Source organism: Scomber scombrus, chromosome 19 (assembly GCF_963691925.1).
Source record: "Scomber scombrus chromosome 19, fScoSco1.1, whole genome shotgun sequence".
NCBI classification, from domain to species: domain Eukaryota; kingdom Metazoa; phylum Chordata; class Actinopteri; order Scombriformes; family Scombridae; genus Scomber; species Scomber scombrus.
In genome coordinates this window covers 6,851,737-6,876,484 of record NC_084988.1, presented here as the reverse complement: position 1 = coordinate 6,876,484, position 24,748 = coordinate 6,851,737, and the positions used below count along the sequence as shown (strand labels likewise).

The following is a 24,748-nucleotide window of genomic DNA, read 5'->3' as shown; positions in this document are numbered from 1 at the left end:
CTTTAAAATGTAACTATATTTCCCCACTGTCTCACTAATAAAGGAATAAAAGTTGGGGTTTTTTTTAGCTGTTTTTCTTGCAGCATCAGTATACATTTATTAAACTGGCAGTCCTGGACTGATCGAGTACAGATCCTCAGACCTTACAGGCATATAATAATACAATATGGCACAACAAATCTCATTTATACGTACAAATAATGTTCACACATTACCCTGAAAAGCAGAGCGCAGGTGGACTATAAAGCACAGACGTTATTCTCAAAGATTGAGTACTTATAAGTTACTGGATGATGAGTTAGGGGAGTAGTAGTAGCAGACAGCTGTAAAAAACACAGAACTAGGTAACATGGGGACATTATATGGTCAAAGTTCCCCTTATGTGTCTTCACAGATAAGAATGTGTAAGTTCAATTGTTCAACATACCAAAAAAACAAGATCAAACATGCTTTTTCAACACAAGTCTCTTCAGCTAGTGTGTCGACTCGGGGCGTCCGTCCTTCCAGTAGTTGGCGTACGCATCCTCAAACATGTTATTGCACGAGATCTGAGCTTTGAGTTTGGAGCAGATGAGGAAGGAGCCGCCCATCTTTCGGTGGAGGGAGTAGGTCTCCTCGGGCGGAGGTGTGAGTCGCTCCCTCAGCATCACTGGGATGAGGTTGTGGATGCGCTCGGTGGTGCTCTGCGCTCCGAAGTTGAAGGGCTCCACGGAGGAGAAGGCCTCGCCGAGGATCATCACCGCGTCCACGTGGGCGTTCTCCATCGACTTTACGACAGGACAGCAGCGGTTAATCAACAGGCTTTAAAGGAGCAGCACGTATGAACTCAACCACTACATATCTGTCTGATTTATCTCTCATCAGGTTTCACACAGCTCCCTCTGGAGGATTTACACAACTTAGACTCACACTGTAAGCAGCAGCTCTCCGAGGCCTGTAAATTTACTTTGGAGTGTAAAATAGGTGGACTTCCCCTTTAATAACATTTCCAACCACACATGCTATAAATGCAGAGGTGGAAGAAGTACACAGATCCTTAAGTGAAAGTAGAGTATTATATTATTTAATTTTTAGACTATTAGTGTTGAGGCATTAATGTGTTGTAACTGGTCATGGTGGTAATAATGTTTTACTTCTTTATATACTGCTGGGTAATTTAGTTTCTAGAAAAGCATCATCTCTTAAAAGTTGATTGTATATTTAGACTGTAAAAACTAGGACTGGGTATCGTTAAAAAAAAATTACTATAATACATCGTTACAAACACGTGTACTATTATTTAACGTTTTATACAACCAGTCACACACTCCAGTTAGGGAATGACTTCTCTCTGTTTTAGCTCCTTATATAGACGAGTATCATGTCTGTCACATGTCAGATCAATCATTCGTCTCAAAGCACAGATTAAAGAAACGTCCAAGAGACAAGAGGGAGTCCCCTGTTTTCTTATCTTTACACATTGCAGCAGAAGGAAGTCTCATCTAAGAATCACAGGAGCGATATCCCTCGTTACAACACCAACCTTTCATCTTATTTCAGCTACAGCTTTTTCAGCTATTTTACAGTTACTTACGTTTTTTTTTAGTTTATAAGTAGTTCTGCTTGAATAAAAGTACTGAAATAAAAGACTATTAAACTACCAATTAATTTAAATAACTTAACTAGAAGTATATGAATTGATAACTTTCTGTTTTATTTATAATTAAAAGCAAAATTATTCTTTACAGGAAACTATTAGGAATTTAAAAACCAACCCAACAACAAATAAAAATGCAAATTACTGTACGTAGCATGATGAACAATACATTTACCTCTACCTTAAACTTGCTCTTGTATTTTTATATTTCATTACAGACTTAATTATTTTGTTTTTTAAGGTGAAAACGAGAGACACACAGGAGGAAATTCAAGTTCTGTCAGTGTCGTTGCAATTCTGTCTAGTCACCAGTAGAGGTTAATATAAGTTATAGAAATATGCCACTTGATAATAAATAAATGTCATTTAAGATGATTAGACACTTTGTTAGTTATTTTTTATTTAATAATTATTAATTTAATCTGTGATCAAACATTATATATTTTTTGGCAATGTAATGGAGAAAACCACCATACAACGCTGAGTTTGCAGATTTATTACTCCTCTCTGTCTGAATATGCAATAATTAATTTCTATGTTTTTACACACTGTACGTGAAGAGAGAGTTAATTTTTGTGTTTATTCACCTTTGACTCGAACCCGGTGAGGAACTTCATGTCTCTGGACTTCTGCAGGACTCCTTCTCTGTCCTGATGTGCAGCTGATTTAATAATCTGCGGAGAGTCATTCAGTGAATAAAGCACATTATGGGTCAATAATGTGCAAAACAGTTACATTTTTTAAATTTCATAGCATGATTTTTGAAACACTGGCTTGATGAATGTGATAAAACTGTTTAGTTTAGTTTCCTGTTATAAAGTTTCGTAATTATGACATTTTTTTCTCGTTATGAATTATTCAGTTTTTACAAGTAACTTTTCCTGTAAAACTATCTTATGTTGGATGGATCTTATTCTTCTATTAACAACAAATGCAAGTTTCTTGTCTTAATGCAACTTAATGAGCTTCATTTTGTGTAGTATCGAAAGCATTTGTGATATGAATAGATAAAATTGTACATTTTAATTAAAAGAGTTAAAAGTTAAAAGTTTCGTGTACAAAATGAACAGTTTGATGTGTGATAATGAGGAAAATATGTTATAATAACAACTGAGAAACTGTTTTGTCATATTTTTCTTACTATGAAAACTTCACATCTTTACCATTTCTTACCTCAATGTAAGTATCAGTGAAACTTTTATCAAATCCTCGTGTTGCTCCGAAATCTAACAACGCAACCTGAAGACAAAGAAACATCAGACCTCAGTGAAAAGAGAAAACATTAAATGTGTCGTTCAGTGACCGATTGAGACAAACTGACCTTGTGAGTTTGAGGATCAAAGAAGAAGTTGGACCAGTTGGGATCAGTCTGCATGTATCTGAACTCAAAGAGCTCCCTCAAGCATAAAATCAAAATTTGTTCACAAATCTGACAGAAGCAGAGAAGAAAAAGGAAAGAACAAAAGGAGGTTTTGAGATAAAGTTTATACACAGTTTCAGTCCTTAAAAAGTAGAGTTGTGTTATTAAAATGTTAACGAGTGAACCACGATGAGCAGAAATGATCTCTGTGATGTATCGTCATGACTCGGTAGATTTAAAAGGTTACATGTTTTATTTTTTTGGCGCATCACCTTGAACACCTCCAGAGCCAGCGACATTTTGGCAAAGCGCAGGTGCAAATTTTACTGTGAGGAATTCACGGCGGTGTTACCTCGTTCCTGAGTTCCTGAGGGAGGTCAGTGGCCTGGTCCAGAGGGAAACCGGGCACCAGCGTTGTTGTGAGGACGTGCTGGCTGCTCAGCTCGTCAATCACATCGGGGACGTAGAAGAACGGGTGATCCTTCAGCAGCTCCCTGGGACACAAAGTCAAAGTTTTGTTTTTAAATGAAAGGAAACATGTAACCGTAACTCAGAGTGTGTGAGTCTGCCTCTTAATTGCCAAATATCCAATAAAGGCAAGTCGCTAAAGTCGCTTTTAGGGTCATTACTAATGTTCCTTGTGTGTATTTATTTATTCTAAATGGAGTATTAAGAGAGAAAATGGAAAGGTTAGTCTTTAAATGTTGTTTTTCTTTGTGTATTTTTTTATTTTTATTGTTTTTTTTTCATTTACATCTTCGACCAATTAATAACCATATTTTGTCAATAAACATTGATTTGGTTTGATGAATAAATATTAAAAACTAACAACAGAGCCTATTTATATCATGACAGAATAAATCCTGATATCCCAACAAAAGAAGAAAACTAACTTTTTTTATTGGCTGACAACCGGCGATATTTGGCTTCCTATCATGGCTACGATACTATAGCTGTTCTATTAAAGCTCAACATCGCTGTTACTTTAAGCTTATTTGTTGGCTGGCAGGTCTTTCAAGGAAAAAACCTTTTTCAGGCACAAAGGAAGTAACATATTTGCATGTTTTGGACAGTAGCAGATTTGTTAAAAATGAGCAGAAATAGAAAAGCACGAGTTGTGGTAGCTACTATGTCTGAGCACTCAATGAGAAGAGCGGCACCTACGGAAGCACAACCATAACAAAAACCCTGAAATTTTAAATTTTAATTTAGATTAATTGAAAATTAAAAAGGACCATACAGAAAACTTTAGATTTAAAACTGTATGAGGTGAAATTAGTGTCATAATCCATAACATTACATCTAAGATTTGAAGGCAAAAAGAAAGTTTAAAAAAAAAAAGGTATAAATTGTGGATGTAAAGCTGAAAAATAGGATTTAAAGATCAGAACTTCTGATTTTAACTATATTTTTATTGGTATAAATATGTGTATTCAAAGTTTTGACATTTGCTTTGGAGATAGCACAATTATTTCAGACACTCAAATCTCATGTTCAAGTCTTTAAATCCTGTTTTTACAGTTTTACAACCACAGTTTCAACCTTTTAAATCTTAGTTTTAATGTTGTGGATTATGACACTAATTTATTCTCATTCAGTTTTAGGTCTAAAGTCGTCGTCTGCAGGGTCTTTCTTATTTTTGTATACATTTTTGGTGCAAACTGGTGCTTCCAATAAAACTAGGGCATCGAATTCTAACACTGACGGTGACCTGTTACATATGGTGTGATAAAAATGTTATAATAAAGAGTTTGAACAACTCACTGGAATTTTTTGGCACATTTGGCCTCTCTTATGTAATCGCACTCAAGCGCCAGCTCACGGCTCATGACCTCAATAAGGTGCTCAGGAAACAGACCTGTGTGTGGAGGATAAATGAGAAAAAAACTGAAAATCATGACTTTCAAACAGCGGGTGCAGGTTGGTATATTGACTGTAGCGGAGGTTACCGACATGAGACAATAGCAGCTGTTATCACAAAAATGAAAAAGCAAACCCTTCCAACAATGTTACCTTCAGGCAGCGCGTTGCTTAAACTCAGAGCAGTCATGATATTGTTCACGTCACTGTCGATACTCTTGGCAACTCCAGGATACTGAAAGGAAAGATTTGATTGTATGTGTGTGTGATTTTTAATTTGCTGTATTTTGTTAGTTATTATCTCTGTACACACAGTTAAGTCGTCTCACCTGGATCTTCATGGCGACCTCTCTGCCGTCCTTCAGCCTCGCTAAATGCACCTGACCGATGGATGCGGCTGCAAACGGCTTCTCCTCAAAGTACTCCACCTTGTCTCTCCAGTTTGGGCCGAGGTCGCTGCTGACGGCTTTCTGCAGAGAGAAGCAGAGACATTGTCGTATCTATGAAGCCTACTGAGTCTGTGTTGTTCACTTCAGCTCTCCGTACTGTACCATCATCTGTTTAGTGGGCATGAAGTCCGCACTCTGTCGAACACGCTCGAAGATTTTGGCCAGCTGGGGGTTGATAAAGACGTCGTCTGAGAGAGAAGAAGAAGAGTTAAGAGTCAAACATGATTAAACTGTCTCTTGCAAGTCCCACAATTTTATGGAAGTATAATACTGAACTGCTTGAGAACCCCTTTTAGGATTTTAAAGGACGAGCTCACAATTTTCAAGTGTTTTAAAACAAGTCAGGTGCCCAAATGAACATTACATTTTTTCTTGCTGTAATCATTCCTTCTGTTCATACTGACCATTAGAAGATCCCTTCATAATCCAGTCCTCCTGGAAATGTATTTAGAAGTTTATCTGAAGCTAATATAAAGCTAATGAGTCAAATCAAGTAGATATGTTTCAATATTACAGTCTTTTTAGTGCCAATGTCCCTCCTTTTGTTACTATACCTCCACTGCAGCTCAACAGGGAAACACAAAGAGGGAATTTGATGCTAAAAAGACTGTAAATGTGGCAGATATCCACTTGATATGACTAACCCAGACTGTTGAAGCCTCATATAAGCTTCAGGTCAACTTTTATATGCATTCTAGCATAAAAGGACTGAATTTTGGTCCCCATCACTTACATTGAAGGCACATTTGATGGGATCTTTTCATTCGACCTTTATCACTTAAAAACTCAGATAATCTGCTTTGTGTTGTTTTTTCCAGATTTCATTGACAATGACCAAACATCTCACTGACCGTTATCAGATTCTGATTCAAGCTAAATCCTGCACAAACTACGCAGCATCACCCTTTTTCTGACCGACCCCTGCTCACGTCAAACCAGAGAGAAGAACACAGAATCCCTCCCACAAATTACAGACATTTCTTGGGTAAAATGGCCAAACTTCACTATAACTTTCAAAAAAATGTGCGTAAAAAGGTACCAAGTAACTCAATTACTAATAGTAAGAAACTGTCACTGTTGCTGCTTCACTTCCAGTAACAAAAGGAACAAATGTGATAAAAAAAACTGTTCTGCAACACCAAGATGACTAACCGGAGGGATATTTTTTATTTCACCATCACGCTTCAGTTCATGGTCTTTATACGTCATCAGGGTGATTAAAGTGTTTAGATAAAAATGGGAAATTTGAACATCTGCAATAACGGTTATTTTCATCAACAATTAATCTTGTTTATTAAATAAAATGTCTGAAAATCGCGAAAAATCACAATTTTCAAAGATCAGATGATTTTTTGTCCAAAATAGTCCAAAACTCAAAGATATTCAGTTTATTATTATAATTATTTTCACATCAGACAAAGAAATTCAGAACAGATTCATAACTTAGAGGCTGAAATTAGGTAATATTGCCTTCTTTTGCAAGAAACAAATACTCAAATGCAAATAATTGCGGATTCATTTTATGTTTGATCACCTAATCAATTAATGACTAAATGTTTCAGCTCTTATCAATCTGCCATGAAGACTATGTGATATGATCAAAAGCCCCAGAACAGCTTTTAAACGGACATTGAGATTGGCTTGTTTTGTTAACTGCTGTTTTTCCTCAATAGTTCACTATGGAAACTCAGCACTGATACAGATATCTGATCACGAAACGTTTAGGAATTAGAAAAGAAACACAGGCGATACTAAAATGATCTTTACTGAGCAGTATAAGAACTACAATTTGATTCAGATTGACTAAAAAGGCTTTGAAGATTCTGGAAACACCCTTAAAATAGCTCTAACTGTTATTAAATGACCTTCTGGGTTTTTGAAAGATCGCCAGAGATTTATCCTCCAGAGAAGGAAAACAAACAAGTGCTGAGCTCCGTTGACTCGACTGTAATGATCAAACATGAGAGGCACAAACTGGGGCTGCGGGGATCTGGCAGTAAAACAACACTGTAAGTGTTCTGTTTAAAGTCAACAGACCTCACTGTCAGTTTAGTCCCTGCAGCCAACAATAGCTCGACTGGAATGGCACTTATTGTGTTCAGCTGGCCCAGGGTTTATTTTAGGTGATGACATTTCCCTGTTGGTAAAAGGATCTTGTTTGTTTGGAAGCGACTCTGATACAGAAACATGATAAAGTGTTTGTTGGGAAGTTGCAGCACCACTTTACCATCTGTGTTTGATCTCTATTGAAAGCTGAAGCTTTATTTACTGATGCATGAGGGTTTACTGTATGTTACGTGCCTCAGCAGTGAGTCTGAGGTCCTCATGTCCTTGTATCATGACATCTCAGTTTGTGCTGCATCACTGAAGATGAATTCATGCGTTTGCTGTGATTAATGATATTTAGATTCATTTGATCGACATCACCTTGAATACTGAGCATCTGTCCCAGTTTTAGTGCGGCACCTCGAACTTTGCAGAGCGTCCGGACGATTCTTTGAGCGTTGGCTTCAGACAGGAAGGCGCTCGAATCCAGTATGGATTTTTTATCACCTAAAGAACAAACAAATCATTCACTGCAAACAAGATTAGATAAACGTCAGAGTAGTAATGAGAGATCACATTAACCACTATCAGAAAGCACAGGATCTTCCTCCATCTTCATTATCTCCTCCATTAATGCATTTAGTGGCAATTATCTGGCTCAGAAATCTTTTGGTTAAACTTCATTTCAAGTTGCCCAAAATTAATATTCTCCAGAGGCGAAAATCACCAGCTGACTGCATGTTAAGGCTTCTACTTTAAATGTATTTACTGCTGGTTTTAATTATGCAGAAGTAACTTTTTTCTTCCTCTTGAATTTGAATTTCTTTTTGTTATAAATGTCTATAGGGTCATAATATATGTAACATACATTTTGAATGGAACAATCATGTAGTCTAGACTCTGAATAAGTTGCACCCTTATAACTTTAGCATCACAAGCTGTAACATAACCTCCAATAAGAGTTTTAAGGGCCAGAAGACTCTTCCTGAATGTAGTAATTGTTTATTTATATATCAGCACATCTCCTGTTATAACTTGACTATGTTTGAACTTATGATCAGCTCGTGCAAATAGGAAACCAGACTTTCAGTATTGATACCAAATTAAAATGTTTTTCAATGCCTCAAATTGAGGAATATAAAATTGTATTTCTATAACCTTTTTTTCCAACTGCATCAGGTTTTAAATACTCCAAAAACAAAAAAATAGCAAAATGATTGTTTGAATTAGGAGCTCACTAATCGAAGAACATTTATACTGTATGTTAACTTTTCGAAATCTAATCGCAGACCTGATTACTGAAGCTAATGAGGATCCTTTTGAATATGTTCACACATAATTTAAAGCTAATTCCTTTGTCAAATGATATTTTAAGCTAAAATGTAAACTTTAAATCACTCACACATATGATATGAACACCACATTAGTCTTCATAGTAAACTCCATCAACACTTTAAACCTCCAATAAAACTAAAATCCTCCTCTTATCACCTTGTTGAGATTTAAAACTCTTCTTGGCCACTTCAGCGATCGCTCCGATGCCGAGTCCAACAGCCAGACCTGCAGAGAGAGAAATTAATACATCAAATTTCACACATTTTCTTTATCTGGAAAAGGCTGGCCCCTGTTTGACAAGTAAAGTTAACATTTATCAGCCTGCAGAGTGAAGCAGTGGCAATTGTTACTTCATGAATGCCCGCACAGCCTTACCCTTACTGATGCCCTACTTTGCATCTGATAACAGCAGCAACGGCAAAGCAAACCGTGCTGGTAAAAAGACGCGATAACAGCAATCAGAGACCTGAGGTGGGTCTTAATGTTTCAGGGCAACGCGTAAGAGCCCTTGAGAGTTCAGGGGCAAATTTAGGTCAAGATAGAAGTGAATAAATCTGATACTACTGTAAGTATGCTGCCGTTTGATGACACAGTTGCTGACATGTTTTATACTGTGTTGGACTCTGGTGTGTTCCTGAAACGTTTTCTCAGCTATTCATACTCACGTCAGCACTTCCCACAGTCTGACCCCCAGCTCTGAAAAACTGGTGACTCAAGTCATTAACCTTCTCAACTGAATCCACAACCTTTACTGCTCAAACACTTCAATGTAAAAGGGAAGAAATAAGAATAAACGCTTGGAAAACTAGTTAAAAGAGAATAAAAATATGAAGGTAAATGTTCTGACTTCTTGTTTTTTAGCAACTTGGACTGTTTACCACATTACATAAACGCTGCTGTGGGGAAATCCTGCAGGGCGACTTGTTAGGCGCACACCAGTCCTTGCCGCCCTGCAGGAAGTGCCAACACTGTCAATGTCATTTGCACAACTTGTTTACACAACTCATGTCGAAAATAGTTGTGAGTTAGCTGAGAAAATGCCAGAGACCGTTTAGGATTATTGACATTTTCTGGAGCTAATAGTGAACATGCTCGAAATTCAGAATCCGTGTCACTGCATGTCAGCTCTGTTCAGACATATAGACAGCAGGACGGCAACTAATCATTATTTATATTAGTGGTTGATCTGCTTATTGTCTTCCAGGTTAATTGATTTTGTCTATTGAATATCAGAAAATTATGATGATTAATTCACTGTCAGACCCAAAGTGACAAAATTAAATAGCTTTTTATGTCTATCAATCGTTCAAACTACAACTATGGGTCAATGACATGATGCAGCCCAGTGTCCATTGGTGTAACCAGTATTCTTTTATATAAAATCTGATTATATACGGGAAAATAAATGTGAACTAAAATGTGGAATAGATATAATCCACTTTTGCAACACAACATCACGCCTTCACAGAAGCTTCGCAGCTGCTTGGTAAACTAATGTTGGACACACAGCACTGCTACCAAAGCACCTATCAAACACCTTGCTGAAGGGCATATCGGTGGCTTTTGTATATTAAATATTAACTTTCGAGGTGCAGATTTCTGCTGCGGATCTGAGGAATCTAACTAAAAATAATGATGTTGCTCAGCTGTTTCTTCAGCTATGATCTAAAACAGGACGAGAAACCTACCTCCAAAATTCACCAGTCTTCCTATCCGTGTGACGGGAACCTTCCTCTCTCTGGATCTCTCACTGAGCTGAAACACAAAAACTGGTGTAAAACTTGAAGGAAAAAAACTCCAAAAAAAGCAAATATCCACTCAATACTCTTCATTAGTAATCTTCACACACACAAAAAGGTCTTTTACCACTTGCTTGTGTTGCTTGAAGTCTGTTTTCTTTGTGTTACTTGCTTTATCGATGTCCTCTGATGTCAGCCGCCCCACTGTGGAGTTGTCCTGGTTGAAAAGCCTCGTTTGTGCACAGAACATCTGGCTTGACCTGAGCCTCTTCGTGCCGGTTCTCCCGCTGCACGGCCCATCGCCACCGTTCCTGCTTCCGGTGAAACAGGGGCTGAAACGAGCTCCCACAGTTGAGTATCTGTGAAACGGTGCTGCTGAAGCTCTGTGGACGCAGGCTTGTTGCTGCTTGTTGAACGTCTCCTGAATGAAGAAAACATAAGACTCAAAGCGGGTTCACCTACTGGGACCCCCTCCAAAACCCCAAAAGCCCCATTTCACCTCATATCAATGGATTATACATTCTGTAGTTTGATTAATTGTACATTTATTTAGAAATGTGCTTCACTAAATGGCAATATCATATAAGACATGTCCTTCATTACCTAATCTTGTAGAGTGACGCTGTGTCAATAGATTTAGTTTAAGACTTTTTTAAAATCAAGCAAACATACAAATTTTACTTTTCATGTCTATCAATCGTCCAAACTACAAATATATTGAGTTTCAATGAGTCATTGGTTGAGATGACTGATAGTGTCTAATCTCCATTTACCAGTGCATTATACGTTCTAGTGTGACTGAAAAAATGGAGGCAACACCCTTTTACTATTTGTTTTTCAGTGCTTTTTGAACAAAACATTGAAAAAACCTAATTTCTTTCATTCTACATTCATACATCTCTGAAATAGCTCTGCAACTTAATGAATCTGCATTTCATTTTCTTGATTAATCTATTAATTATTTAGTCTAAAAATGTAAGAAAATGTCCAGTTTTGTCTAACTTCTGATCACAACCCTAAAGACAATCAGTCTGCCACAGAACACCAGAAGAAAACCAGCAAATATCAACATTTGAGACATAATTGAACAGTCCAAAACACAAAAGAAAAGTAGTTTACTATCATAAAAGATGAAATAAATAACTTCATTTAGTTAATATGAACCCAGTTTACCTGAAAATATGTGATATTAGAGGCATTTTAGTTTCCTATGAGTCTAAATCAGTGGTTGGGACTCAAGTGGATCACAACATGATTAAAAGCCACCAAATCTTTCTTTAATCTTTGCTTTTTAAAAAAAAAAACATGGGATAGTTTTACCTTTTCTTTTACCTAAAAATTATTCAAATAAAAAATCTTCATATTTAAAAGCCAGAAAAGGTTGAGAACTAATGATCTAAATGTTGATTTGGAGGATTTACTTCCCATCAAAGAAGAAAACTCAGAGGGAAAGACTCCACGCGTGTCCTATGAGTCTAAATCAGAGGTTGGGAAACATCCAGTGGATCACAGGATGATAAATGGAAAATAAATGATTGAAATACATTTAAATACAAATTATTTCTCTAATCTTTGCTTTTTTTTTGTTAAAAATTGGAAAGTTTGACCTTTTCTGGCTTTTAACAATTAATCAAATAAGAAAAAGATGAGTTTCAAGAGTAAAATCACTCACAAATAGAAAAATCAACAATCAAAAGCCAGAAAAGGTTGAGAACTACTGGTCTAAATGTTGATTTGTAGGATTTACATCCCAGCAAAGAAGAAACCTCAGAGGGAAAGACTAGACATGTGTCATTTAAGAGCTGTTTTGGCATTAAAACGTGACTATCAATCATAGAAAATCCTTCTGAGCTGAATCCTTCTCTGACTGAGCTTCTCGTCCTTGCAGTTTCTATTCCAGCATCATCCACTCATTGGTCACTATTGTTGTGGGGTTGATGGGGTGACGGTGCCACTGAAGGTATCTGGGTTACATGCTTATGAAACTCTATCTGGCTCTGCTCTCTCAGCAGACGGCGGCCACATCACGGCTGACTTGCTCACCCTTGCTGATCCGGCAGCATGATGGAAGTTTGCCAGCAGCCTCTGGCCTCCGGAGCCGGGCAGAGCGCCTGCTGCTGGGGCTCTACTGGCCGCCTGCTTCATCCAGGCCAGACTCCTCCAGACCACCAAGTCACCTGTCATGATGTTTCCTCTCTCTGTTTGGACCTGCACAGCCAAAAATAACAACAGTAACCACACAACAGGTTGATTTTTTTGTTTTGTTTAAGTGCTCTGTTTGAGCTGAGATTGGATGAATGAAAGAGGGGTAAAAAGTTGAGGAGCTGGTTTGTGTTTGACCATCAGCTTCTGTTCCCATGCTTGTGGGATAAAGCTTTAAGAAAAACAACCTAATCAAACACAAACTGATAAAAGTGCAATATTAACTAAGCTGGCTGAGTGATAAGAAAGCAGAAAGAGCCAAAAAAGTTTTGAAAGCAACACAGAGAAAATAATTATTTAAAGGATTTTTTACAGCTGATTAGACTCACTCAATGAAACATATGAATATAGGTGACAAGAGAGGGAAATTCAACTTGTAACTCACCTACTGAAGCTTTAAAGTCCTCTCAGCTGCGGCAGCGTGCACTCAATGGGCATTTTAAGCAGACTGAGGCTCAAGCAGACGTTCACCTTGATTTGACTTGACACAATTCCTTGTAAACACCTCAACTCCAGCGACAAGGCGGACGACACGCTGAAGGACATGCACTTTTTTTTTTTTTTTTTTTACCCCCCAGGCGACACCAGGGGGGGGGTAGAAGTTTACCAGACTGGGGGCCAATGAGGCAAAGTTCAGCCATGGCTCCGAGTATCAACAAAGCTCCGCACTGGACAGATCAGCTGTCAATCGCCTCACGGTGGGTGTGTGAGGTCTGACGTGTCCGCTTATGAGGGCGGTCCGTGAAGTGGACACATGTTGCATTCACGAACTACACCCACAATCCGAAATTTGCAGTGAAGAGACAAGCTGGTTCCTAACTTGTACTAAGAGGTTGAAAAATAAATATGTTTTTCATAATGAAGTAAAAGTGAAATCATTTTATTATAATAGTATCTAAAAGTTATTAGTAAACAGCACTTTGACAAAGTTGAAAATGTTAAGCAAAACATTAAAGATAGTAAAGTCAAAATAAATCTAATTGTAATGTATTCAAAATAAGTTATAGATACATTTTAAAGCTAAAAGTCATATAACAGACAGGCATTAATTACTGTATCTTAATTGTAATTGTTAAAATCTTCTGTAGAGAAGCAAATCTTACAGCATCAAAGCAAATAAATTATATATATTTATTTTATTTTAACTTTTTTGTTGTGTTTTCTCATTCTCTATCTGAATAGTTGTTGTTACAGTGCTGTTTTGTGTTTACTAATCTAGGTTTTTCCTATCCTTCCTGATGTATATTGTGCTTGTGAATTTGTATTTCCACCTTGTAAGGTTGGAAAAGCCTCAGAGACACAATTTAGATGTTCATGTGACTATAAAACCCTTTACTGACACAATAAAAATGTTTTAACAGCGTCTAGAGTCAGAGGAAATGTTTAACAGTGAGGTGAAGCACTAAAACACTTAATGAATGGTTTAACATAACTTTAGAAGTCAAAAGTCGGGGTTTATTAGGAGCACTTGAAAGCAGCAATACCCCATATGACTGTGAACTGAGTAATCGGTACCATTTAGAGTTTGGACACTGCAGCGGATGTTAGAAGTGATGAATCACCTTTTAATTTGGGGGAAAGAGCTGTATCACTGGAATAAATAGTTCATATGTTGAGAAGTGACTTAAGTGTGATGCTGCTGTTCTGCTCAGATCAGCTGCTGGTGGCCAGGAAACATTTTTATTAATGAGTAACAATATGTGTGAGCGTGGCTGATGTCAGTAAGCTGCTCCATTTGCTACGTGACGAAGTCAGTGTTTATGAAAAGTTGGATGTTTCAGATGCATCACGCACATGAAAAAAATACAAGCTGTGTGTTAAATGATCTCATCTTCCTTTATTTGAGAATATCACGAATATAGATGAACACAGGAAACAGCTCTTAGCAGTAAAGTCAAAGTCTATAAATTATATGATTAGTTGTTTTTTAAAATATATATTTAATTTATTTACATGTCAGAGCAACTTGGTTCAATAAGACTTACACTTTTAAGTCCCTGTCCACTCAAAAATGAGTTTTTTATTCTTTTTACTTCAGTTTCTCTGAGCTCAGCTTAAATCTGAGTTTAACACCTAAGAGCATGATTTGTGACATCACTAGTTTGGTAGCCAATCCTGGTCCAGTATGCAACAAGTGGGATGTGAAAGGAGAAGATGTAAGAATTTTTAATGAGATAATTTAGCTCGTTTTTGGGAGAAAGAAAAACATATCAGACAAATTATTCAAGAGGAGAGTATTTTTATATGCCATAAAATGTATGTGGAAGGGAACTTTAAACAGAAAAGCGTGGGCATATACTTAAAGATATTTCTTGATTGATTGAAATAAACTTTTTAGGGCTGTCAGGGTCGGATTGCAGCCTTCAACTTGGGGAAGAGTCTGAGTGCGTTCTGTGTCGTCACCTCCATCACCTTCTCCAGAGACACTCCTTTAATCTTACTGATGTACTCAGCAGAGACGCTGATGTTTTTTGGCTCATTTCTCACCTGTATTTCAGGACAAGCATATAAAAGATATCAGTGTTTTAGATGAGTGGAAAAATACAATACAGAATGTGAAATTTACAAATTTGAATGTAACAGAAAAGCCAATGAGATTTTGCAAACATCCTCCTAAAAATGTAAAGATAAACAGGCCACAAGCTAAAATACTGCTTTAAAAAAAAGGAAAGAAAAGAGAGAATTTTGTAGCCATGATATCTTGAGATTGAGAATATCCTGAGATTAGATAAATAAACACTTTTTATTTCAATCTGAGAGGAAAAAAATGACTTTACCTGCTTTTCTGGACCAAGAGCAGGTGAGTCAGTTTCCAGACAGATGTTCTCTAACGGCAGCTGTTTGACGAGTTTCTGCTTCTTGGTGGAAAATACACAAATAAACCATCATCGTTCATTAACACTTAATGCGGTAATGCCAACCAATGAGAACAAAGTCAACATGTCCGGGCCGTCTGAAGACAGTTATTTAAAGTATTTGCTACTACATTAGTATATTAAAGGTTTTTTAATTTTTTTTTTGTAAGAATATCACAAATTTCAAACGTGGTTAATAATACAGTTTAAGTTTTAAACAATCAGCTGCTCTACCTGTTCACTCCGTATTATAGACGGGGGGATAGAGAAGAAATATCCAGCCTTCACTCCCTCCATGGCAACAGAGGGTTTCCCATCAAAAGCATGAAGCAGGACTTTTTCGACACCTAGTGAAATTTCAGAGGGACTGCAGCTCACTTCTCTAATATTCAAGTCAATGATCTGCAAACACTAGCATTTATAAACTGTATGTTAACATTTAATAAATGGTTTAAACAGTATAATGTAGTTGAACGCATATATAAGGACATTGTTAGGTGTTTATTTATTTATCTATTTATGCATTTCACATTATTTTTTGGCCATTTTCCCTATTGGATAGTGGCAAAGAGGCTGACAGGAACAAGGGTAGAGAGAAAAGTGTATGACATGCAACAAAGGTCCCTTGTTGGACCCGAACCAGGGACGTTGCTGGTACATAGCCTGCGCTGTAACCACTCGACTACCAGAGCGCCCTATTGTTAAGTGTTTATTAATGTACAGTACAGTGTCTGTCAACAATATATAACAATTTTAACCTCTATGTGGATATATTTGATAACATTACACACAAGATGAGTTATAGCTGTTGACAAATGCATTAATAAACACTTATATATCTGTTAACAAGTACATTATAATGTATTATAAACTATTTATTAGATGTTTGTATGCTGCTTTTAGATTCTAAATAGAAGGACTTTAAAGTGTTACCAATAATTTATGTAGTGTAAAGAATATAAACTGAGCTGTGTACCTTGCTCCTTTAGGAGGTGGATGGTGGGTCTTCCTGCTGAACGTGAATGAACATTTCTAAAAGTATAAATAAAAAATCTGTTAGGTGAGGTTTCACGTTATCCTTTTTCATGTTTGGGATTTAAAATATCATCAAAACAACATATCAACATATATTTCCTGTTTAATGTGTATGGATTTCTTCAATTAATATATTCCCATTTAAATTGATGTAATCTACAGTACTGATGCGTGACTCACAGAGGGAGATCCAGTTCCTTGGCTATCTGTGACTGACGAATGAGAACCTGCCGCTGACTGTCTTTATCGCTCTCATTCTTCACATATCTGGGTGTAAAATCCAAGCCAACCTGTGCGGACAGATGGGAAAAAGTATTAACTGGAATTAAACTGTTATGCAAAAGAAAACCAGGTCAGCAACTGATGTTTAATCAAATCACATACGAGATACTGAATTTTTACCTCCCCAACAGCTACAAGGTGATCTTTGTATTTCTCTATGAGAGGTAGAGCAGCATCCAGATCCTACAAAGAAGACCGAAAACACATCATTTACTCCTCTGTCTTAACCGCAGAAACCATTACTGTTATTTGTGAAGCCAAATAATAACAACAAAATATAATTTCTTGGCTATGTTTCGCAACTATACAGATATATGTGATTTTATTTGGCCAAGTTTCTAAATATCTGTCAATTCAAAACAGTGGATGTGAGTACAGTTGTGTTTATAGTGCTCATAGAAATGACAAGTTACATCAAAAACAGTAAACAATGTCTCTGTTACTCTGGAAAATCCACTTTACTGTTAACAGTTTTTTATTGACACTACTTCAATCCTTACAAAGACGTGTTTTGTGAATAATCAAGAGTAATGTACACAATGTTTCTGGAAAGTAGTGTTGCTACAAACAAAAAAATGTATTTCACAGACCAAAATCACAAATTTGCCCCAAAATCCTTTAAAATATGTCCAAAAATGAAGACTTTCCATTTTAAGTGTCCAAATTCAGAAAAGTTAAACTCTTCAGAAATCTCAGGAAAAGCAAAAGAACAGGTTGGTTAGATTTCCAATTGAGGACGTATATGTTTAGAAAAGCAATGGGAAAAGCAGAATAACAGTGTATTTGCTAGATAAAATACAAACAAGCACAATTAGGAACTGGACAACGTCCATTTTATTGGGGTGGTGGCAGAAATCTCAGAGCGAGATATCTAAAAACCTACAATAATCAAACCAAACCTACCTGCACAGCTCTATTCCACTATAGGTAAGAGGCAAAGTGTGTGTTTTTTCATTTTAGGTGAACACACTCTTTACATTGCAGCATCCTTACCTGGAGAGTAGCACCTCTCTGCTGGTCTGGGGAAACTTCTTGAACAGGGTGAACTCCTAAACAAGGGAAAATAAAACCTGGAAACCTAAAGAAACAAAAAGTTGTCTTTTTAAAAAGTGAAATTTTGAGCACATATAGAACACAGTACATTTAAACTATTTCATAATAGTAGTTGGCTACAGTGGTGGAAGAAGTATTCGGATCATTTAAATAAGAACCGATGCAGCCATGTAAAAATGCTCCATTACATTTAAAAGTCCTACATGAAAAATCCTACACAATGTAGGTAAAAGTAGTTAAAGTAATGCAGTAACAATAGTGGTTTGGTCCCTGTGACTGATATATTATTATATATGACATCATTAGATTATTAATAGTGAAGCATCAGTGTTAGAGCAGCATGTTACTGTTGTAGCTGCTGAAGGTGGAGCTAGTTTACACTACTTTAATGTAGCTAGTTTAGTTCAGTGGTTCCCAACCTGTTTAGAGTTAGAGGGAAAAATCACTATTTGGTGGAGCTGTTAACTCATAGACTAAATGTGACCCAGACTACACACTGCTTTTTCTAAGACCAAAAGACAAAAAGGCTGTTTCATCTTTAACAATGTTAAAAGTGTTATATTATCCATTGTGTCAAATCTTCATGTGAAAAGTAAACCTGTCAAATAAATGTAGTGGAGGTAAAGTAGCATCAAATATAAGTACTCAGGTAATATGCAAGTACCTCAAAACTGAACTGTACTCAGTGTCTTTCCACCACTACTTTGTTAACAGTTACCTCTGTGACAGCTCAATGATCTTGTCAAATTCTCCAGCATGCTCGGCCACAGCTAATAGCGCCAACAAACCAGCCTGGAAATAAAAGTGCATGTGAATGAATGAATTGATCACACACAATAAAAACTATTCTGGATGAATGTCTCTGAGCTGAAACGGCTCACCTTTTTTGAATTCTCAATCACCTCTTCTATGTCCTGACAATGGAAAGAACAAAAAGGTACACATCAGATGTTTTGAAGAGATAAAACACTTCATTAGTATCCTTAAAAGTTCAGTCTTACATTGTCAAAATCCCCCGCAGAGATATGACAGTGACAGTCAACGTAGCCCTGCATGTGTGCGTAACAATGTAGCATTCATTACTATCATAATAAACACATGCACCAAGTTCCTGAAACAGAGGCAGACTGCGCGTGCGTACACGTCGGAGCGCGAGATGTAGGACGCAGCGTAGCCCGAGAGAGCGGCGTTCTCTTCGCTCTGATTGGTCGAAGCGCCTCGGTGAATCAACGGACGATAAATCGAACATCCCCAGTGTTGGAAAGACAGCGTTCTAGAATGTGTGTTACCACCGTTACCTTCAGTTAAATCCCTCTTCCTTGTTTTTATGTTGATACTTTCGCTTCATCATGTGACGCCCAGCACTTCCTTCTGGATCATTTTTTTTGCCACTTTGTGATTTCGACTTGAAATGGCAGCTTTCACGGTCGCTTCTTTGCTTCTGTCGATGCTGTTGATCAGCACCTGCAGAGCAAAATACGAACCGACCTGGGAATCGATCGATTCCAGAGAGTTGCCGGAATGGTTCGATCAGGCCAAGTTTGGCATCTTCATACACTGGGGGGTCTTCTCCGTCCCGAGCTTCGGCAGCGAGTGGTTCTGGTGAGATCTGAACCCAATATATAGCAAAATATCCATCACATCATTTGACAAACAAGAGGAGTCCTGGGAAAGTTAGGAGTTCGATGAAGATGAGCCTTGCTGCTGGTATCCAGGCAACCACAGGCACGCAAAAATGAATCAGTTACAGGTGATCATAGATTTGGGAATAAAGTCACAAATGGTCTGTGTGAGATGATCAATAGAGCAGCAATTCTCAAAGTGTGGTCCGGAGACCCCCAAGAGTCCTTAAGGGGGTTCCAGAGGGTCCCCAGCAAAAAGGGGAATAGATTATATTCACTATAATCCATCAATAATTAACACAATGATAGAATGTATAATTATTTTTTGTCAAGGACTTCATAAACTCTGTAGTAAAACATCTATAAGCAAAAATCTTATCAGATGGGGACCCTGGGACAAAATTTTATCAAAAGGGGGTCCTTTGTCTAATTTTTGTCAGTTTAGGGGTCCTTTATGTGAAAAAAGTTTGAGAAACACTGATTTAGATAAACAGCAAAAAAGAATCAGGATCATCTTTATTGGCCAAGTATGTTTACACATACAAGGAATTTGACTCTGGTTTAGTGGCTCTCAGTGTATTTATATAGAATAACAACACAACAACAGTCTTCAGAAACATATGCAAGGAATGACTATAAACATCTGAAACCATTTCTTATAGCTGTAAACAGGATACAAATAGTACAAAGAAGTGAAGAGATAAATATTATTGTGTATTAAATTTTGATTTTTACCAAGTTAAGACTGAAAACGTTGATCCCAATTTGTCATCATGATCTTAACTCAACTTGATCTCTGACTTGTATCAACATTTTTAATTTATAAGCTAAAACAATAGTGAATGTAAATTGGAATTCAGTAAATATATTTACATTGTAGTAGAGGAAACTGTCTCGCCTTCATCTTATTGTCTTCCTGTTGCATTTATTTTCCTTTCCAGGTGGTACTGGCAGAAACAAAAACTACAGCCATATGTTGACTTTATGCAGAGGAATTATCCTCCAGGCTTCAAGTATCAAGACTTTGCAGCACAGTTTACTGCTGAGTTCTTTGATGCCAAAGAATGGACCGACATCTTTGCCTCATCAGGAGCAAAGTACATCGTCCTGACTACAAAACACCATGAAGGTGCAGTAAAATACAAATGCTATGTAGTATATGTTGATTGACACTGCCTCAGTATTTTTAGCATGTTTAAGGACAGATTATCTTATTGTTACAAAAGAAAATTTGCAGTAGGATTCAGTGCTAAAAAATGACATAATTACACATATTTTGGAACACCCTGAAACCTTTCTCAAGATCTGTATTCTGTTTCTCAGGTTTCACACTATGGGGCTCAAAAAACTCGTGGAACTGGAACGCAGTGGATGTTGGACCCAGGAGAGATCTGGTGGATGAGGTGGCGAGTGCCCTCCGCGCTAACAGCGACCTACGTTTAGGATTGTATCACTCCCTGTTCGAGTGGTTTAATCCGCTCTTTGAACAGGACGCGGCCAATGTCTTTACTACAAACTTCTTTCCTACCAGCAAAACTCTGCCTGAGCTTTATGAGCTCATTGTCAAGTACAAACCAGACGTGCTGTGGTCTGATGGGGATGGAGATGCACCTGACACATACTGGAACAGTACTGGTTTCTTAGCCTGGCTCTATAATGACAGGTAACCGATTATATTTAGTGTACTGCTGTTTTAGATGCATCATTTTATCAGTCAGCATGATACCCACTTGTCTTTCATTCACAGTCCGGTACGAGACACAGTGGTGACAAATGATCGGTGGGGTTACGGCTCCATCTGCAACCACGGTGGATACTACACCTGCGCCGATCGCTACCAGCCGGGACATCTGCTCAAACACAAATGGGAAAACTGCATGACCATTGACACAAAGTCTTGGGGTTACAGACGCAACGCTCCTCTCAGTGACTACCTCACCATCGAGCAGCTTGTGGCGGTGAGAGTTTAAAATCTCATTAACCTGTAATCGGTTTAATCCAGTAATTTATCTCTTAACTGATCCACGTAAAACAAGATTATTAGGTATGAGTAAATGTCTTATTGTGTGTTTTGTTTAAAAGACTGTGACTTTACAACCACATTTCTTCCAGTAAAACCAGTCAAATTCCTTCAATGTTGTCTTGTGTAAATATTTTGACCATCTCGCATCTACTGTAGGGCTGCAACTAACCTTTATGTTCCATTATCGAGTTGTTTGGTCCGTCACAGAGGACTAAAGAAACCAGAAAATATTCACATTTAAGAAACAGGAAGTTAATTTGTAACATTTTTCCTTAAACAATTAATTTTATATTGATCAACTAATATATTAAACGACTTATTATTTCAGCTCTACTCTGGGAGTTTATGCCCTATTTGCTCTGAAAAATAATTACAGTATATTTCAATAAATATTCTTTTGGATGTCACTAAACTTGCAGCACAGTATAAACTAGAGGATGACAGATGCTCTCAGATTTCACTGTGGTGGTTTTGTTTGTTTACAGTAATCATGCTAATGTGTCAGAACAAACACAGTAATGATGTATTGACGTTCAACAGCCACACATCACTGTTAACTCCGATGTGTTTCAGACGCTGGTGGAGACGGTGTCGTGTGGGGGAAACCTGCTGATGAACATCGGCCCCACACATGACGGAAGGATCGCTCCGATCTTTGAGGAGCGTCTGAGGCAGGTGGGTCAGTGGCTGAATGTCAACGGGGAGGCCATCTACAACACCAGCGCATGGCGGGCTCAGAATGACAGCGTCACGCCCAACGTTTGGTATGTTTGTGTATGTTTGTGTTTGTTGTGTTTAGTGATAACTCAGATATCATCAGTTAGTTAGTGTATAGAATTTATTTTACTAAATGTTGCTTAGTTGCTCGGTTAAAATAATGAATTATGTATTAAGTATTATAACATCAGACAGACTTTTTTTATAAGCCTATATCTTGATGTTTCAAGGTATATCTTGAATGTTCCTGAGTGTGCCTCATCTTCAACAGGTACACTTCCAAACCACAGAAAAAGGCCATTTTTGCTATTTTACTAGAGTGGCCTGATAATGGATCTGTGATTCTGAGAGAACCTGCCGTTACACAAGGACAGACTCAGGTAAGACGACCAATGAAACGCTCAGGCTTTTAGCTTCCTGATGATATATCACTAATGTTTGTGGTCACTTAAAAAGAGTTTATTACATAATTTGTCCACCAGAGAGCACTGACATGTTTATTTTTCACTTCTAACCTGTATTAAAAAAACAGATGTAGAAGATCCTGAAAAATGTTTGTCTATGCCGTGTGGTCATGTAAAATGATAATTACATTCTTTCTGCTGAGTAACTCAGTTTACCTTTATGGTGGTGAAAAGCTTCAGGCATGTATGCAACCTGTTTAATTAATGGATTAAAACAACATAAATGCAACTAATAATTATTTTCATTATCCATTAATTTGGCATTAACTTTCTCAATTAACTGATTAATACTTCAGTCTATGAAATGTCAGGAAATTGTGAAACCTGCTTATCAGAGTTTCAAAAAGTCCAGTGTGACATCCTCAAATGTGTTATTATGTCAGATCAACTGTCTAAAAACCCCAAAATATTCAGATCTCTATGATATAAAACAGAGAAACAGCTGTAAATCATCACATTGGAGAAGCTGTCACCAAAACATAATTGCTTAAAAACTATTTAAATGTTTAATAGATTTTTGTGAATTGACGAATCAAGTAATTGACTAATTGTTTCACATCTAAAAGCATAAAACTTTCTTGCTGGTTTACAGACTGTTTTAATGTAGCTGCGGTCAGAGGGGAACTGAAATGACTGGCGATTATTTAATTAAAGGCTCAATATATTGAAAAACTGGTCTAACGTCTTCTCAAATTTCCAATAACCACACTCCATCACAGAAAATGAAGTTGACTCATCTCTTAAGTGGTTGTCCATGGAGCGACTCTCCCTCTGTGTCAACTTGTCAGCCCTGTTCATGCTTTTCTTTTTTTAATAAAAAGGTGGAGCTTCTCGGCCACGGGTCTCTGCAGTGGGAGCCCGTGAAGCCCAGCGGACTGCGGGTTCTCCTGCCCCAGCTGTCCTTCAGCAAGATGCCGTGCCAGTGGGCCTGGACACTGAGGCTGACAGGTGCCACTTAAAGGGAAACCAGATCAGTCGAAGAAGAACAGAAGAAGCTGCAGCGTTATAAAGCGAACAATGTTTTTGTTTTAATCATTGAAAACAATCCATGAAATAAATCTGACTATTGTGTTCTCAAATTGGGTGCAATTTTGAGAATAGGGTAACAATGATAATGTGCATTGTACTGTATTCAAATGACACTCATAATGTATTGTACGGTATTGGATGTACATTTTATATTCATGGTCTTGTATTTAAGCTAACTTGGGACCCAAAAGTCATTTTTTACGTCCAGGCCAACAACTTCTCGAGCAGCAACATTAATCTCAGTGATCACAAGGATTCCTTCCTTCATTCAATATACGTCACTACAATTTAATGTACATATTCATTGGCACTCCTACATTTTGTATTTACAATTTTGAATATTCCATTCTTACTGTCCATTCACCATACTTTCAGGCTCTGAAACTGTTGCGTTTTACTACTATGTATATTATTATGTTATCATATTATGTATATTTCTGCTATTCTTGCCCTTATGTAGTTTTTGCTTGCCATTTCTCAGGAATATCCCAAACCATGAAATATGTTTGAACATATGACTGTTTTACTGCCCCTTAGTATTTTTATTTTTTCAAAAAAGCCTACAACTTTTATGGGTTTTTTTTGTTAATCAGTGCAAAACTGATTAAAAGGGTTTATATATTTTATATGTGAGGGAATGTACCTTATCAATGAAGCTTTCGAGCATAATCTTTTTTTTAAATAATCTGATATTCACATATTTAAGAGGAGAATAACTGCTGGACTGAATTGTGCCCTAAAATAAATACTCTTCCCTATAACTTTTGATTGTGTCAGGTTGATTTTTTTACACTCCTGGTGAGTTTTGGTGTCCCTGTAGCGCCCCCTGCTGTCATTACCATTAATCACACCATGAGTCTTGCAGGGCATTTTAAAGCCCGCTGACGGCGCTCAGCTGATCTCTACACCCTCGCTGTGCTCAGACGACCGAGGATAACAACATTCCCTCTTATGCATCTAACAAATGTGTGTCAGATGAAGGTGTCTGCATGTCGCACAGTGCCTGATGAAGCCTTCGTCTCCCGCTGCTTTCACACCACT

The 24,748-nt window shown here is 37.4% G+C and overlaps 3 protein-coding genes across 4 annotated transcripts; 1 reads left to right on the top strand and 2 right to left on the bottom strand.

The window, feature by feature from the left end:
• Positions 1–28: 28 nt before the first annotated feature.
• Positions 29–13,159, bottom strand: coq8ab (coenzyme Q8A, genome duplicate b). Its single transcript, XM_062440351.1, has 15 exons — positions 13,013–13,159; positions 12,469–12,633; positions 10,553–10,846; positions 10,375–10,441; positions 8,843–8,911; positions 7,733–7,858; positions 5,408–5,493; positions 5,186–5,326; positions 5,010–5,091; positions 4,761–4,854; positions 3,349–3,490; positions 2,958–3,065; positions 2,810–2,875; positions 2,224–2,310; positions 29–767 (listed from the first exon to the last, which is right to left on the bottom strand). The coding sequence occupies exons 2-15, from the start codon at positions 12,607–12,609 to the stop codon at positions 474–476; spliced, it is 1,797 nt and encodes a 598-aa protein (XP_062296335.1). The 5' UTR covers positions 12,610–12,633; positions 13,013–13,159; the 3' UTR covers positions 29–473.
• A 1,291-nt stretch (positions 13,160–14,450) lies between these two features.
• Positions 14,451–18,968, bottom strand: LOC134000849 (putative deoxyribonuclease TATDN3). 2 transcript variants are annotated; one of them, XM_062440348.1, is made up of 10 exons: positions 18,854–18,968; positions 18,734–18,766; positions 18,571–18,644; positions 17,793–17,877; positions 16,920–16,982; positions 16,698–16,807; positions 16,459–16,514; positions 15,717–15,829; positions 15,405–15,485; positions 14,451–15,114 (listed from the first exon to the last, which is right to left on the bottom strand). In XM_062440348.1, the coding sequence occupies exons 1-10, from the start codon at positions 18,926–18,928 to the stop codon at positions 14,971–14,973; spliced, it is 834 nt and encodes a 277-aa protein (XP_062296332.1). In that variant the 5' UTR covers positions 18,929–18,968; the 3' UTR covers positions 14,451–14,970. The 2 variants fall into 2 exon arrangements, with proteins under 2 accessions (XP_062296332.1, XP_062296333.1); XM_062440349.1 differs by having other exon boundaries at positions 15,405–15,482.
• Positions 18,969–19,024: 56 nt separating this feature from the next.
• Positions 19,025–24,448, top strand: fuca2 (alpha-L-fucosidase 2). The gene is made up of 7 exons (XM_062440347.1): positions 19,025–19,454; positions 20,416–20,603; positions 20,798–21,137; positions 21,222–21,432; positions 22,071–22,261; positions 22,486–22,594; positions 23,500–24,448. Exons 1-7 carry the CDS (start codon positions 19,264–19,266, stop codon positions 23,635–23,637), a joined length of 1,368 nt encoding a protein of 455 aa, XP_062296331.1. The 5' UTR covers positions 19,025–19,263; the 3' UTR covers positions 23,638–24,448.
• Positions 24,449–24,748: the final 300 nt, after the last annotated feature.